Raw genomic sequence first — 16,090 nt, 5'->3', positions numbered from 1 at the left:
CCCCGCGATGGGAGAGGCCACAACAGTGAGAGGCCCGCGTACCGCAAAAACAAAAAACAAAAAACAAAAAACAAAAAAAAACACAAAAAACCACATTGAGATACCACTACCCACCTAATAGAGTGACTAATGAAAAGATGTTCAACGTCATTTGCCATTAGGAAATTGCAAATCAAAACCACATTGAGATACTACTACCCACCTATTAGAGTGACTAAAATAAAAAACTAAAACAAAATAGACATCAAGTGTTGGGAAGGGAATCAACTGGAACTCTCACACATTACTGAGGGGAATACAAAATGGTACAGGCACTTTGGAAACAAGTTTGGCAATTTCTTATGAAGGTAAACACACACTTACCATATAACCCAGCAATCCCACCTGTCAAAAGAAATAAAAATTCATGTTCGCACAAAGACCTGTACACAAATGCTAAGAGTGACTTTACCGATAATCACCAACACTGGAAACAACCCATATGTCTTTCAACTGGTGAAGGAATAAACAAACTATGGTTCATCCAAAAAATGGCACACTACGCAGAAATAAAAAGGTACAAACCATTGATACACAGAACAACATGATGACTCTCAACCTCATTATGCTAACTGAAAGAAGTCAGACCCAAAGGCTCCAAGATTACATGTATATGACATTCAGAAAAGGCAAAACTATATATAGAGAGAAGAGATCAGAGGTTGCCCAAGGTTGGGGGGAAGGTTTGACTACAAAAGGGGATGAGGGTGATGGGACTGTTCTGCATTTTGACTTTATGCATTTGGCAAAATGCAGTCATTCATGCCAAAAAGAGTGAATGTAAAATATATAAATGAAAATAATTTTTAAAGTTTTTTTTTTCTTTTTTTTTGGCAAGGCTGGGCGGCTTGTGGGATCTTAGTTCCCCGACCAGGAATCGAACCCACACCCCCTGCAGTGAAAGCACAGAATCTTAACCACTGGACTGCCAGGGAAGTCCCTTAAAAGATTTTTTAATGATGGCTTAGGGCAGGAGAATAATCTATGGTGAAAAGGTTAAAGAGACCAGAATGCTTATTTTTGAAAAAACAGGTTTATACAGCACATTCATTTTCAAATGAATCCACAAAATTATTTTAGGACGAAACCAGGAAAACTATTAAAATAAAGGAAAGCAACCCAACACAGAGTAGCTACATTTAACTTTAAAACTATACCTGAAATATGGTATGTAAATTATCTCATAAACTGTTATTAAAAGACAAACAAAAACTAAACCTGAAGCAGTTCTTTCCTCTACCCCACTGTTTCCCAAACTTGTCTAATAAGAATCATTTGACAACTTGTTAAAATTAGACATTCCCAGGTCCCTTCCTTGGAAATTCTGATTCAGTAGTCTAGGTTGGGGGCCAGGAAACTACATTTTAAAAATGCACCCCTCCCTCAAGGAACTTTTATTATCAGACAAGTTTAGGAAATAATTGCCACCCATAATTCTTAGCACAAAGACAAGCAAAACAAATTTTAATTGTCTATTTAATCATAGTCTGAATGTTTCCTAGGATATCAGGATAGTAATTATCACATCCAGAAAAATTCAAGATGATCCACTAGAATATGAAAGGACTTTATATTTCATATTCCAAAATTTTCTATTTAAGGAGTGTGTTTTATAATGTACAGAGTAAATCAGTACAATAGCACATGTATGTCTTTTTTCCCAATAGAATATATGATCAAAAAAAGGGTGAAAACCACTGCCCTAAGGCTCCTGATTTATTATTTTTTTCCCCTAAGGCTGACCAATCCTCAGCTTCTGTCCTATTTTGCAATAAAACCTCCACAATCCCCACTCTTTACCATTATGCCCATATTCATACCCTAGGCATAAGAGCATCATCAATCTGGATAAAAGACACAGTTCTTTTCCTCTACTGAGACCTGAAAGACTATTTATTATACTGTAACCAGTAAGAAATTTGGAAGGTGTTTACCTCTTTATACTGTTCTTAAAGTCCAACAGACTCTTGGCCTTTGAAGATTCAGTTCACCAATTTAACATTTGTGGTTTCAGTCCTTCACAGGTATCTGTGAAGTTTCATGACAAGTAGGAATCTAATTTTGCTGAATCACAAATTTGAATTAAGTATGCCTTCCAGCTGGTGTGAAGGACCAAATCATTTAACAGATGAGTGAACCAAGCTGACACTGCTCAGCATTTTCTCTTATACAGCTATACTGTTCTCTGCTTGTCAGGAAAGGTCTCTTTAATTTTTTAGTTACCCTTTACTACAGAGGTCCTCACTACAAAGTTTACTATCCTTTACTACAGAGGTCCTCACTACAAAGTTTACCTTGAATCCAAATGTGTTTATCTATACATTTTTTTCAATTAAAAAACACTAAAAATACAATCATTATCATGTAGGATCTTGGAAGTTTTTGCATGGACGTTTAAAAATGACTGTCATACTTATAAAGCCTAGAATTCATGCATTATTGCAAATAAATCTTAAGTGGTATTCATGGATTGAGGCATTCAATCACAAACTGCTACTGATGTGTTTATTGTCAAAGACGTCAAAAGATATGTTTTGGCATATATTTTATGGCAAACATGAACTGTGTTCAGAAAAAAATACCACTAAGCTTCTCCTTTCAGCCCTCTACGTCAATAACGTATCTCAAAGGCCTGTCTCTCTTTCTCACCCTCAAGAAAATCTTCATAAAGTGCATGTACTCCTTCAGGCACGATGACAGCAAGGGCAGTTCCACAGAGAAGGCCAGCACCCAAAACAGTCACCAGCTTTAGTCGCTCCTGGAAAGAAAACATAAGCTGTTGAAAAGATTGATGAATGAACGGGGTAAAGTTTCTGAAGTACCTGCAATGAAGACTGTGAGCTGCTTATCTGTGAGGCCAAACTCTACAATGGCCACTGAACATGAAAAAGCGTCAGCTTCATTAATAATAATGCCAATTAAAACAAGGAGATGCCATTTTTAAGTTTACCAGATTGGCAATGATGTGGGAAAACTTGTCTACTACCCACAATAGGGAGAAATGAGCATACCTGTCTAACACTGGAAGAAACGTGAATTGCTGCAACCTACCTGGACCCCAATTTGGCAATTTAGATTTAAAGCCTCAAAAATGTGAATTCTTTCATCCAGCGATCTCACTTCTAGAAATTTATCCTAAGAAAGAAAGAACTATGCAAAGATGACCACTGCACATATTAAGAATGCAAACCTGAAAATAACCTAAATGTCCAAGAAAGGAGACTAGCTAATAAACTTTAATATTTCATCACAGTAGCACAAGACTCAGCAATTAAAAATTATGATACAGGTCTATTCATGGATATAGAAAGTCATGATGTACTGTTACGAGGAAAAAGCTGGTGGCCAACAATATGCATTGATAATCTCATAATTCTTTTGAAAAGGTATACATACAAGTAGAACAAGTATAAATTACACATTAACAAATTTTTTACTTTATAAATTATAAACACAATGTGTAATATATAATTTACAACACATTTTTTAAATTTTATTTTAAAATTTATTATTATTTTTTTTGTTGTGTTAGGTCTTGGTTGCTGCATGCAGGCTTTCTCTAGTTGCAGCAAGAAGCGGTGATGTACCCTATATGTACCTATATGTACCTTATATGGCTTCCTGAAGTCTTAGCAGTATGAAAAATGATCTTTAAAACTACAGGAGGGTGGACTTCCCTGGTGGCGCAGTGGTTGGGAATCTGCCTGCCATTGCAGGGGACACAGGTTCTAGCCCTGGTCCGGGAAGATCTCACATGCCATGGAGCAGCTAAGCCCGTGAGCCACAACTACTGAGGCCTGCGCACCTAGAGCCCCTGCTCCTCAACAAGAGAAGACACCGCAATGAGAAGGCCGCACACCACAACGAAGAGTACCCCCTGCTCGCCACAACTAGAGAAAGCCCGTACGCAGCAAGGAAGACCCAACGCAGCCAAAAAAAAAAAAAAAAAACCTACAAGAGGGCATTTATGTTGCTTAGGAAAAAGTTTTAATAATTTAATAGTATATCATGTACTTAACTTTTCTGTTTTAGTTTCTTTTATGAGGTTAGCAAAAATAACAATGGTTGTATTAGTTCTGATATACTACTGAACTTGCAACTGTGAAGCTGTGGGAATATATATGTACAAGTACTGCCTCTATAGGAAAATGGGTTTTTAGCTGAAAGGCTGGTTGAAACATTACCCCCTCCTTGTTTGGGAACAAAGAAGGGATCTATATCTATTGTGTATCTATTGAAAATGGGGGAACTACAGTTGCAATGTCAGCACCAGCTAATACTTGCCCTATAGCAAGAGGGAAATCCCCTTAGCACCTAGGCCAGGTCACGCCTTCATACATTCAGGATAGCCATTAACTACTTATAAACTGAGAGTGTTCTGAATGCATCCAGTGGTTGGGGCACTGGCTTGGGAGGCAGAACTGACTCCATGTTCAAATTAGTTAACAAGTTAGCACCTCAACTCTTCTTATTTTTTAATTAATTAATCAATTAATTTTTCGGCTGTGTTGGGTCTTTGTTGCTGTGCGCAGGCTTTCTCTAGCTGCAGTGAGCAGGGACTACTCTTTGTTGCAGTGCGCGGGCTTCTCATTGCGGTGGCTTCTCCTGCTGGGGAGCACGGGCTCTAGGCATGCAGGCTTCAGTAGTTGTGGCTCGCTGGCTCTAGAGCGCAGGCTTAGTAGTTGTGGCGCAAAGGCTTAGTTGCTCTGTGGCATGTGGGATCTCCCTGGACCAGGGCTTGAACCCGTGTCCTCTGCATTGACAGGCGGATTCTTAACCACTGCGCCACCAGGGAAGTCCCTAAACTTTTCTTCTGTAAAATAATATTTCTACATGTCTTGTGAAGATAGAGGAGTCAATTGGAGAAAGTGGCTGAAGCATTTTGGGAAAATGACACCAGACAACTGGTGTTACTATTTTAATGCTCAATACTGAGCTATTCTAAGAGTCTTTCTCTTTTCCAAGTTACTAAACTCACCGAAGTACTGCTAATCACAGCATTCATTTGAGACAAACTGTCAGGGCATGGAGAACACAAGATGGAAAAACAGCTCTATTCTGTGTAGAAGGTGACATGGTAATTAGTCTTTTCATCATTCTCTCTAAACAATTCATAAAAGTCACCTTTGTTTAAAAAAAATCATGAATGTCAAGTTTTACTGCTAAGGAAGGACAAAAATGAGGGTAAAACTGAACTGGACTGAGCATACCATTTCATTTGAAGGCCTTGGTTTCAGAACTCCACAGTTCAAACTAATGAATAAATTACTAGGAAAGAAGACTGTCCTGTCAGCATTTTGACTATGCTCTACTCTGGGAAATGGATATGAAAGATACCCCAGATTTGCAAATTAAGGGAAGATGAGAAGAGAGGAAAGGGATGTATGTACCAAAAAGAGAAAGAGCTAATTGCCCCCAAGAATTACTTGGGTTACCAGTAACCCAAGTTGCACCTGTAACCCAGTTACAGGTGTTACTCCCAAGAGCACTCCCCAATAAACTTCCTGCATGCAAATCTTCTCAGAGTCTGTTTTCTGGGGAACCCAACCTAAGACACTCACATCATACACAAAAGTTAATTCTTGATGGGTTATACACTTAAATATACAACCTAAAACTCAAAAGCTGTTAGGGGAAAATGTAGAATATCTTGGCAATCACAGGGTTGGCAAAGATTTCTCAGCAGGGACACAAAAACACAAACTATTTTAAGAGAAAAAATTCAACATCAGAATTTTAAATGTTTGCTGATCCATTAAGAAAATGAATAGGCAAGCTGCATACTGGAAGAGAATACCTGCAGTACCTACATCCGTAATGGAAATACATGTATCTGTGGTAACACTGCCCACATCGGCCCCCTTCAGGTTGGAGACACCTATTCCCCCAGCTGCTGGGGCTGTTGCCTGCTGATGGCTTGCAGCTGAGTCCCTCTGCGATACTACCCTTGGGTCAAAGGGAACTGGCTAGCCTCAAGTTATAGTCCCTCCCCCAGGGAAGTCCACATCCAATGACTAGCCCACTTGGTGCTATGTGGAGGGAGGTACAAAGCCTCATCTCATTGTCTCAATTCAGAATATCTCAGAAGGGCCATCCAGCTTCAGAGCCTTCTGTGGGTTGATCTGAGGCCTCTAGGGCAACTGAACGACAGTTCAACTTCTCCATCTGCTTAATCCTGCTCATTCTTTCACAGGTGTTACTCCCAAAAGCACACCCCAATAAACTTCCTGCATGCAAATCTTCTCAGAGTCTGTTTTCCGGGGAACCCAACCTAAGACACTGACAAAGCGCTTGTATTTGAAATATAAAGAACGAATACAACTCAATAAGAGACAAAATTAAAATTAAAAAATAAAAACGGGTAAAACACTGAACAGACACTTCACAAAAGATATATGAATGGCTAGAAAGCCCATGAAAAGGTGCTCAACATCATTTAAGCATCATGAAAATGCAAATTTAAACTACAGTGAGATACCTAGTCACACCCACTAGAACGGCTAAAATTAAAAAGACTGACAACACTAAATGATGGCAAGGATATAGAGCAACTGAAACTCTCATACATTGTTGGTGAGAGCATAAAATGGTACAACCACTTTGGAAAACTGGTCATCTCCTATAAGGTTAAACCAGCAATTCCACTTTGGGGTATTTACCAAGAGAAATGAAAGCATATGTCCCCACCAAAATTTGTATAAGAATGCTCATAGAAGCTTTATCCATAATAGTCATAATCTGAATCAGATGTAGAGCAATAGCAGAATGGATAAACAAACTGTGCTATACTTACACAATGGAATACTAATCAGTAACAAAAAGGAAAAAATGACTGCTTCATACAGCAACATCAATCTCGAAAACATCACCCCAATGTTTGAAAGGTCCTACACAAAGAGAGCATGTACTGAGTCCATTTATATGAAGTTTAAAAGCAGGCCAAACTATCTATGGCAATAGAAATCAGAACAGCAGCTGCTTCTGGCAGGAGGGTTACACAGTGGCAGAAAAGACTAACTGGAAAATGGCACCAGGTTATTTTTTTAGGATGATGGAGGTGTTCTAAATCTTGATTGGGATGTGAGTTACATTTATATACATTTGTCACATTTCAGCAAACTGTATTAAGATCTGTACCTTTTACTCTATAAAATTATCTGGAAAGTAATTTACTTAGCCAGGACCTCTGAAAGGATTCATTTCAGAACTATTCAATTTTAACAAGGCGTCTTCACGGCAGTTTTTCGAAACCAAGGTCAGAGGTCTATGAAGAATACCAAAAACCACTTTCAAAATGTTTTCTTGGGGAATTCCCTGGTGGCCTAGTGGTTAGGATTCTGGGCTTACACTGCCATGGCCTGGGTTCAATCCCTGGTTGGGGAACTGAGATCCTGCAAGCTACATGCTGCGACTGAAAAAAAAATTCTTTTTTTCTTAATCTGTCATTCAGATAGTCCTTAAAAATCATTCACCAGAATTTTATGTAAACAACTGCATGCAGAAACCAGTGGTGTTTACAATTGTGGATCAATCCACAAATTCACAAGGCACTTACCAGTTGCTTCATTATATTCTACACTGGAGTCACATGAAGCACTAGATTGAGACAAGTTTTAAAAGCAGGAGCAGAAGAGTTTTTGAGGCTTGCATACCACAAAATTAAGGTGCTGAAATAGTACCATTTAAGAGAACTGAGGGATGCATACCATCCAGAATAACTATGGACACTACAAAAAAAACAAAAACTTCAAATCTACAAAGAAAGTAAAAAATAATTCTCCTAAAATGCTGCCTTTTAAATTTTAAGTAATTTAAAATAATTTAATATTTTAGATATTCTTGTTTCCAAGATGAAATTACTTATAATTCCATTCACTTATTTACATGGACCAGATTTCTGAACATTATCTATCACAACAGATTTTATAAGAATTTCCCAAAGGCCCAAGCTAGAAAACAGTCAAATCTCCATGTGTAGCTAATATCATTACAAAAAAATTATGGTAAATCTTTAAAGTACATAGTCATGAAATTACACTTCTTTGTTAATCATGTATGAACAATTAAATGCTCTCAGCTGAAGGAATGTGAATGGGAGCCTGGTCCAAATTTTTAGAAAGACAGTAAAAATTTTTATTAATCTTTAGACACATACTTCTGAAAGTGTGATACTAGCTACCAAAGTTATCAACATGGAATCCAAGTTTAAGAACTGGAAGAAATTTAAGAAATGATCCTCGCTCTATGAAGATGGAGAATCAAAAGCCAAAAATGAGGGATGATTTGCCCAAGATCACACAGCTAGGCTAGTTAGTGTAGAGGCATGATTAGATTTGACATCGTACTCTGCTGCCCTGTGCAGTCCAAGACAATGTCCCTCATATGGCACAAGACATAAATCCATTACATAAAATTTACCTCTAAAAAAAAAAGATAAAATCCAATCACACAACCTCTTTAAATAGTGCATCAGAAAAATCCCTTAGCAACATCAAGAGGAAAACCAAAATTACAATTAGTTATAATTGTTCTCTGTTGACATTTTCTAAAGGTCTGTGGCAAAATGAGAAATAAGGACAATGTAATAGGCTCTTCATAACATTTTATTTCTTCAGTGTAGAGGACTATTCTTTATTCTAAGATTATGTCCTACATACTCTTTCATGTTAAAATGTCCTTTCTTTTAAGAAATGATGGTGACAATAGTTTTTGTTTTTTAGTGTCCTTACTTGGCAAAATTAAAGCAGGCAATCCTCTATCAATTCTCCTCAATTTCAAATATATTACTGACCTGTGAAATCCAAAAGCCTGGAAAACCCTGATCTACAACAGTGTAAGCATGAGATTTGTATTACAGTACCATAAAAAAAGTCAGAAAAAAAAGAATTTGAGAATTTGTAAAAAAGAGATCATTGAGGTAAACTTGAGTAAATCATCTAGCTTTGTAATATTTCCTGAGGAAAGGCAGTGTGAGCTAAAATTACCGTATTATGTTTTCAGTCGATTTTGAAATTAAAGCACATTTATTTACCAAATGAAGTTAAACCTCCTATGTTTAACTAAGTTAACTAAATTAAACAAACCTATGTTTGTTCCTGGAACTCCTTACCCCAAAACTTTAAGTTCTATGAAGGCAGGAACTTTTAATTTCCTGCTGAATACTCAGCTTATAGAACAGCATCTGGAACATAACAGATTCTCCCCTAAACATATACTAAGAGAATGAACTAAATGCCCAGCATCATGCAAGGCACTGGGGACTTGGTACCTGCCACTCCACTGGCCTTTAATATCAACAAATATATGAATGCACTGGAACCTCTTTAGAATACTTGTGCTGGGAAATAGGCCTAGCAAGTCCCTTAAAAGCATAACCATATCTAGAATTTTCAGTGGTTATTTGATTCAGAATTTATCCTTTGGCTCAAGGGGTATTAAAGTACATATAATGAAGAACCATAATAGGATTCCATCATAGTAAATGTGAGGCAATGCTGTCATCTGTCTCATTCATGCAAATACCTTAAATGACAACTGTTTTATTTCCAAGGAGCTCAAAACCTTGTTTCAATCTTCAGCACTGTTTCAATCACTGTTCAGTCACTGTTTCAATCTTCAGCAAAGTGATATAAAGATTATTTATTCTACATAACTTTCATCAGCTTGATAAATGTGTACTAACTTTCTTACAGCAACCTAATTATAGAGGCAATACTCGTGATGAAAAAAAAATCAATAGTCAAAAAAATAGGCATAATTGTCAAGGGTTATAGTTTCCATTTTTCTTAAAAAAATTTTTTTAACTACCTAAATCATTTTAGACTCAATCTTATTTATTTCAAGCACTTGAGATGTGGCTCCATGTTATATTCTGTATTCTTTCACACAACTTCACAACTTGTTATTTAATCTCAAAACTATGTACATGTCAAAGTTAAAATGCTGACATTTTGCTTATGGTTCCCTCCTTTGCTTATGGTAAATCACTAAAAGGGTGTATTTAAATGAAGAACTACAAATTCCAAGTGTTGGTCCAAGATGAAGAGAGTTCCCAAAGCAATAGTTTCTGGTGGAGAAATGAAATATTTGCTCAAGAGAGGCATGAACTGTGCAATGCCATTCATTTTATGATATCTCATTTTACAATTTCACATCTGTAGCCCGACTAAGCCAAAGGATTGACCAGACGTAATAATTAAAACAACAGTTTGTATTCAATGCCATTGGCTATCAGTGCAGTGCAAAGCTTTGATGTCAGTTTAGTTTCCTTGGCAGACACCAAGGCAGTTAAATGGTTTTTCTTTCCTTGCTCATAGAAACAGTCAATAAATTGTTTGGTTCAACTAAACACATGCTGATAATTTTAAAAGCTTTTAATACTGAAGATTGTTTATTTCAATCTCCCTTACACCATGTTCATGTTAGTTCTGAAAGCATCAACTATAGTTTCCTAAAAAATCAAAGATGCATCTCATGTTATGAGACTGATCCCTTCAAAGCTCCAGGCACTGAAGAGATGAAATATCATAGGGCACAAAGTAACTCTTGTTCAAGCAACAAAGGCTTTCTTTCTCCATATTCTTACAAATAAGCCTGCTTCAAGGAGATACTTCCTAATGTCAATTTAACTACTACATTATCTGCTGCTAAGTGTCAGTAACAGATAATGAAGAAAACTCAAATATGAACTCGATTCTTCAAGTCCTTACAACTGAGCAAGATGCCAAAAAGCTTCCTGCCTCTAAGTAGTGGCTCTGTGATACTGAGCAAGTTCAATATCCTTCAGGGCTGCCACTACTACTGCGATCATGTAGGAGTATGATGTTAGCACATTTAGCACAGAGTAGTTGTCGTTATTACTTATCTTCAGCCTCATCAGTAGCATGCAGTAAATGCTTCTAAGCCCCTCCTCCACAAGAATCACAAAACAAAACCCAGATACTTGGAAAGAAATTCAAGTGAACAATGCTACCACAGTTGCCATTATGCCAGTGGCATATAGGCTTCCCCTTTCCTAATTCATTTGACATAGAGGTAGGAACAAGCAATACTTTATTGATGCCACTTTCTTCAATCTTGGAAAACAAGACTAACTTGTCTTTTTGTATGAGTCCTTTCTAAAAATAAAAGGAAATCCCATAAGACTGCTCGATGTGACTACAAAAACAAACAAAAACCCGTTGATGCATGGGAAAGACCTGGGAAAACACTGGCAATGAAATATATTATTAATACATAAGAAGTTTGAACTGAGAAAATTAAAATAATAAACTATTTTCTCTATCAAATTAGCAAAGTTTTAAAAATTAAAAATGATAGTACTCAGTGTTTGTGAGAACACAGTGTCATTTGCATTTGTTGAAAAAAAATGCATTTAAAAAAACTGGTAATATAGATTGAGAACCTTCTTGAAGATGTTTATGCTCTTTAATCCTGTCATTCTACCCGTGAGGAAATAATCTGAAATATGGTCATAGCATCAGACAATAAAATAGTCATTCAACGCTATTATCATAGCAAAAACTTGAAAACAAATTAAATGCACAGTAAGAATTTCTGTATATAAAATAACTGAACATAATGAAGACATTAAAAAGTGCCTATAGGGGACTTCCCTGGTGGCGCAGTGGTTAAGAATCTGCCTGCCAAGGCAGGGGACACAGGTTCCAGCCCTGGTCCGGGAAGATCTCACATGCCGTGGAGCAACGAAGCCTGTGCGCCACAACTATGGAGCCTGCGCTCTACAGCCCGCGAGCCACAACTACTGAGCCCACGTGCCACAACTACTGAAGCCCGCCGTGCCTAGATCCTGTGCTCCACAACAGAGAAGCCACCGCAATGAGAAGCCTGCGCACCGCAACTAAGAGTAGCCCCCACTTGCGGCAACTAGAGAAAGCCTGCACGCAGCAACGAATACCCAATACAGCCAAAAAAACAAAAGTGCCTATAGGGAATTCCCTGGTGGTCCAGTGGTTAGGACTTGGCACTTTCACTGCCAAGGGCCCAGGTTCAATCCCTGGATCCCACAAGCCACGCAGCATGCCCCCCGCCCCCAAAAAGTGCCTAGAACATGTTTTTAATAATAAAGGGAAATGTTTATAATTACCAGGTAAAAGAAGGCGAAATGTAAATTTATACATATACCACATAATCAACCATATTAAAAATGCCAACAAATAGAAAAAAAAAAGAATGAAAAGAAACAAAAATGTTACTAGTGATTCTCACTGGACAGTGGGATAATGGATGATTTTATTTTCCTTTTACACATTAATTTTTAAAATTTGCCACAAAGAATCCCTATTATATATAGCCAGGCTTAAAAAATTTTTTTTTGTTCATTTAATTAGAGGCTATATAAACAGTGGCTTTGAACTTAGTAAACCCTGAGGCTCAGTTTCCTCATCTATAAACAGGATAAGAATTCTTCCCTTTCAAGGTTACTGTTAAAATCAGTGCAGAACTTGACACATGAGTTGATACTGTAGCTACTGTTATTATTAATTATTATACTGTGGTGGGCTTAGAGAGCACAGTGCCCTTAATATGCACGTAGAGATGTTTTCCCCTTTACCAAGTGGTTCTAAACACGTAGTAACACTTCAAATTACTACAAAACACTTAGGTTTTGTAGTAATTTGAAATGTTTTTCAGTCTCCCCCCTTGTTGTCATGCTGTGACTTATTTCCTCTACTTGTTGCCCCACCCCTTCTAGTTTGCTCTTTCTACTTTACAGAGAGCTTAGAAATCAGACAGTCCAGCCCAGAGTATTGAGACTAGCAGTTCAAAACATAAGGGTTTTTTGGTTTTGTTTTGTTTTGTTTTTGGCTGTGTTGGGTTTTTGTTACTGCACGCGGGCTTTCTCTAGTTGCAGCGAGCGGGGGTTACTCTTCATTGCAGTGCGCAGGCTTCTCATTGCAGTGGCTTCTCTTGTTGCAGAGCACGGGCTCTAGGCACACGGGCTTCAGTAGTTGCAGCACATGGGCTCAGTAGTAGCGGCACATGTGCCTTGGAGCACAGGCTCAGTAGTTGTGGCGCACGGGCTTAGTTGCTCCGTGGCATGTGGGATCTTCCCGGACCAGGGATCGAACTCATGTCCCCTGCATTGGCAGGCAGATTCTTAACCACTGCGCCACCAGGGAAGTCCAAAACACAGGTTTTTTTAGCCACACAGCGACGCAATAATATTTGAATTAGTAGCCAAAGTATAACATTTAGAAGATTCATATAAGAATCCAGATTTCCAACTTCTGAAAAGTAGGAAGATTTGGCAACAGCAGGGCTGGTGTCATCAAATGGCACACGCTCTTCTGTGCCACAGTTGACCACAGTTCTCACGACTCCCTTAGACTCCCAGGCACTGACACTGGAGGTTAGCTGCCACACATCATGACACTTGGACCATTTTATCTTCCTCCAGGCCTGATTCACTGTCCAGCCTCAATACTTATATGATTTTATGACCCATTACCTAGCTGTATTAGTCAGGGTTCTATCAAGAAATGGAAATCATGGGCTTCCCTGGTGGCGCAGTGGTTGAGAGTCCGCCTGCCGATGCAGGGGACACGGGTTCGTGCCCCGATCCCACATGCCGCAGAGCGGCTGGGCCCGTGAGCCATGGCCGGTGAGCCTGCGCGTCCGGAGCCTGTGCTCCGCGACAGGAGAGGCCACAACAGCGAGAGGCCTGCGTACTGCAAAAAAAAAAAAAGAAATGGAAATCATAACGTAATTTGAACCAGAAAAAATTAATACAAAGAGTAACTATAAAAGGGGACTGGAATAATGAGAAATTAACCAGTAAGAAAGAACTCTAAAGAACATAAGAACTGCAGCTAAAAGGAGCAGTGACTACCGAGGACCAAAATAAGATTTGCTCAAAGAAGAGGTCTCATAAGGGTTGAGGTCCAAACTCTGCTGGAGAGGGCATGGCTGGGGCTCAATGAACAGCAGTAAAAGGTTTGGGACCAATTCCGAGGTATATGTGTGGTGGTGGGGTTTCCCTAGACCAAGCAATGTTTGGACACCAGTAGGTGTCCCACAATTCAGTTCAATTCTAACACTACCCGGAAATAGCATCAGGTCCTACAAGACTGGCCCCCTGCCATTTCAGATGCCAGTTCCAAGTTCAGGTTGTTACTAGTGCTTCTGATCAACTAGCTACAGATTGGAGGTTCCCTGGGTTCAATTAATTGGCTAGAGTAGCTCACAGAACTCAGAAAAACATTTTACCTACTAGATTACTTGTTTATTATAAAAGAATATAACTCAAGAACAGCCAGATATAAGAGATTCATAGGCAAGGTATGGGGAAAGGTCATGGAGCTTCCATCCTCTCTGAGCATGCAACTCTCCCAGCACCTCCATGTGTTCACCAAACCAGTCTCCAAACCCTATCCTTTGGGGTTGTTTTTTTTGTTTGTTTGTTTTTTTTTGTGGTATGCGGGCCTCCCTCTGCTGCGGCCTCTCCCGTTGCGGAGCACAGGCTCCGGACGCGCAGGCCCAGGGGCCACAGCTCACGGGCCCAGCCGCTCCGCGGCACGCCGGATCCTCCCAGACCGGGACACGAACCCGGCCCCCCTGCATCGGCAGGCGGACGCGCAACCACTGCGCCACCAGGGAAGCCCTAAACCCTATCCTTTGGGGTTTTATGGAGGCTTCATTACACAGGCATGATTGATTAAATCACTGGCCACTGACAATTCATTCAACCTCCATCCCCTTTCCCCTCCCTGGTGGGACGGTTAAGTTCCAACCCTTGGAATCATGTGGTTGGTTCTCCAGGTGACAAGCCCCCATCCTTAGGTTACCTACTGGCTTTCCAAAAGTCACCTCATTCACATAATAAGACACCTTTATGGCTCTTATCATTTAGGAAATTCCAAGGGTTTTAGGAACTCTGTGCCAGGAAAAGGAGGAAAAGCAAATACATACTTCTTATTATAAATCACAATATCACAAGCAGAGAAGTTTCTGTGGTGCCACACTGGTGTTAACTCACTGGAAATCTGTACTCTAGGGTGTTGGGAAAACTGTTCATGGGAAAGTGTCTCACCAGAGAGACTCTCGTATAAAACCACCCAAGACGGGGTTGCCAGTGGGAATTACTGACTGCTGGGTCCTGGAGAAGCTGTGTGTTCAGCAGGAGTCTGGGGCTTTGAAAGCCACCTGCAGTGCAGAAACTGGACATTGATAAGGCTGTCTGTGCTACAGGAATCAAGTCACCTAGGACGCCTGCTGAGCAAGCATGCCAGAGCCAAGAGGGAAAACCCCTTCTTACAACTTCTCTCCAGTATCCTCTACTGACAAAGCTTAACATTGTGCCAGCTGGCAAAGGAAAAATATTTAAAGGGCCCACATCCATTTTTGCAGCGTAGCTAATGAAGAGTGAATTTGGAGCTGAGAGGCAATAAATTGATAACTGGCACACCAGCTGACTAAAATTACATAAAAAGATACACAGGAGCCAAGTGAGAGCCAAGAACAGTAGACAGCAAGTAAAATGCTTGCTCTTAAGGCTATCTATTTAGCTAATCAGAGACTTTTCTGGTCCTTTAGATTGCTGAGGCTTCTGGATGGACAAGTTCTACATAACAGAGGTGCTATCAATATTCTTTTCCTTCACCTCTATTAATAATAATATTCACTAAGCACTTACTAAGCCAAGCACGTTCAATTATAATCACCTTACACATATTAACTCATTTAATCCTCACAATAATCCTATAAGGTAGATACTTCTATTATCCCCACTTTGTACAACAGAGGCAGCAAAAGTTCAAGTAATCTGTCCAGGCTCACAAAGCCAGCAAATGGCAGAGCCATGATCTGAACCTACAACGTCTAGCTCCAGAATCTATACTCTTAAGCACCATGCTAAACTGCTTCTCTATAAAACCTATTTCATTGTTTCATCTTTTGCTTTTAGCACCTGTCTTCTTTCCCCAACTTGCCTTTGTCAAATGCATACAGAATTAATGAAAGGAACATATACAACAAGGTGCAGAAGCTAGGGTATAATTTTTTGGTTAATAGAAAATTGACCTCCAGATAA

The 16,090-nt window shown here is 39.2% G+C and overlaps 1 protein-coding gene across 1 annotated transcript in view; it reads right to left on the bottom strand.

The window, feature by feature from the left end:
• Positions 1 to 16,090, bottom strand: part of SLC39A9 (solute carrier family 39 member 9) — a 49,569-nt gene that overhangs the window by 26,429 nt on the left and 7,050 nt on the right. Inside the window, exon 2 of the mRNA XM_007117753.4 lies at positions 2,689 to 2,797. Within this exon, the coding sequence (XP_007117815.1) occupies positions 2,689 to 2,797 (109 nt within the window). The remainder of the gene's footprint in view (positions 1 to 2,688; positions 2,798 to 16,090) is intronic.

The sequence above is a fragment of the Physeter macrocephalus genome, chromosome 11 (assembly GCF_002837175.3).
Source record: "Physeter macrocephalus isolate SW-GA chromosome 11, ASM283717v5, whole genome shotgun sequence".
NCBI classification, from domain to species: Eukaryota; Metazoa; Chordata; class Mammalia; order Artiodactyla; family Physeteridae; genus Physeter; species Physeter macrocephalus.
The sequence above is the reverse complement of the archived record's forward strand: the minus strand, read 5'-3'. Positions and strand labels throughout refer to the sequence as shown.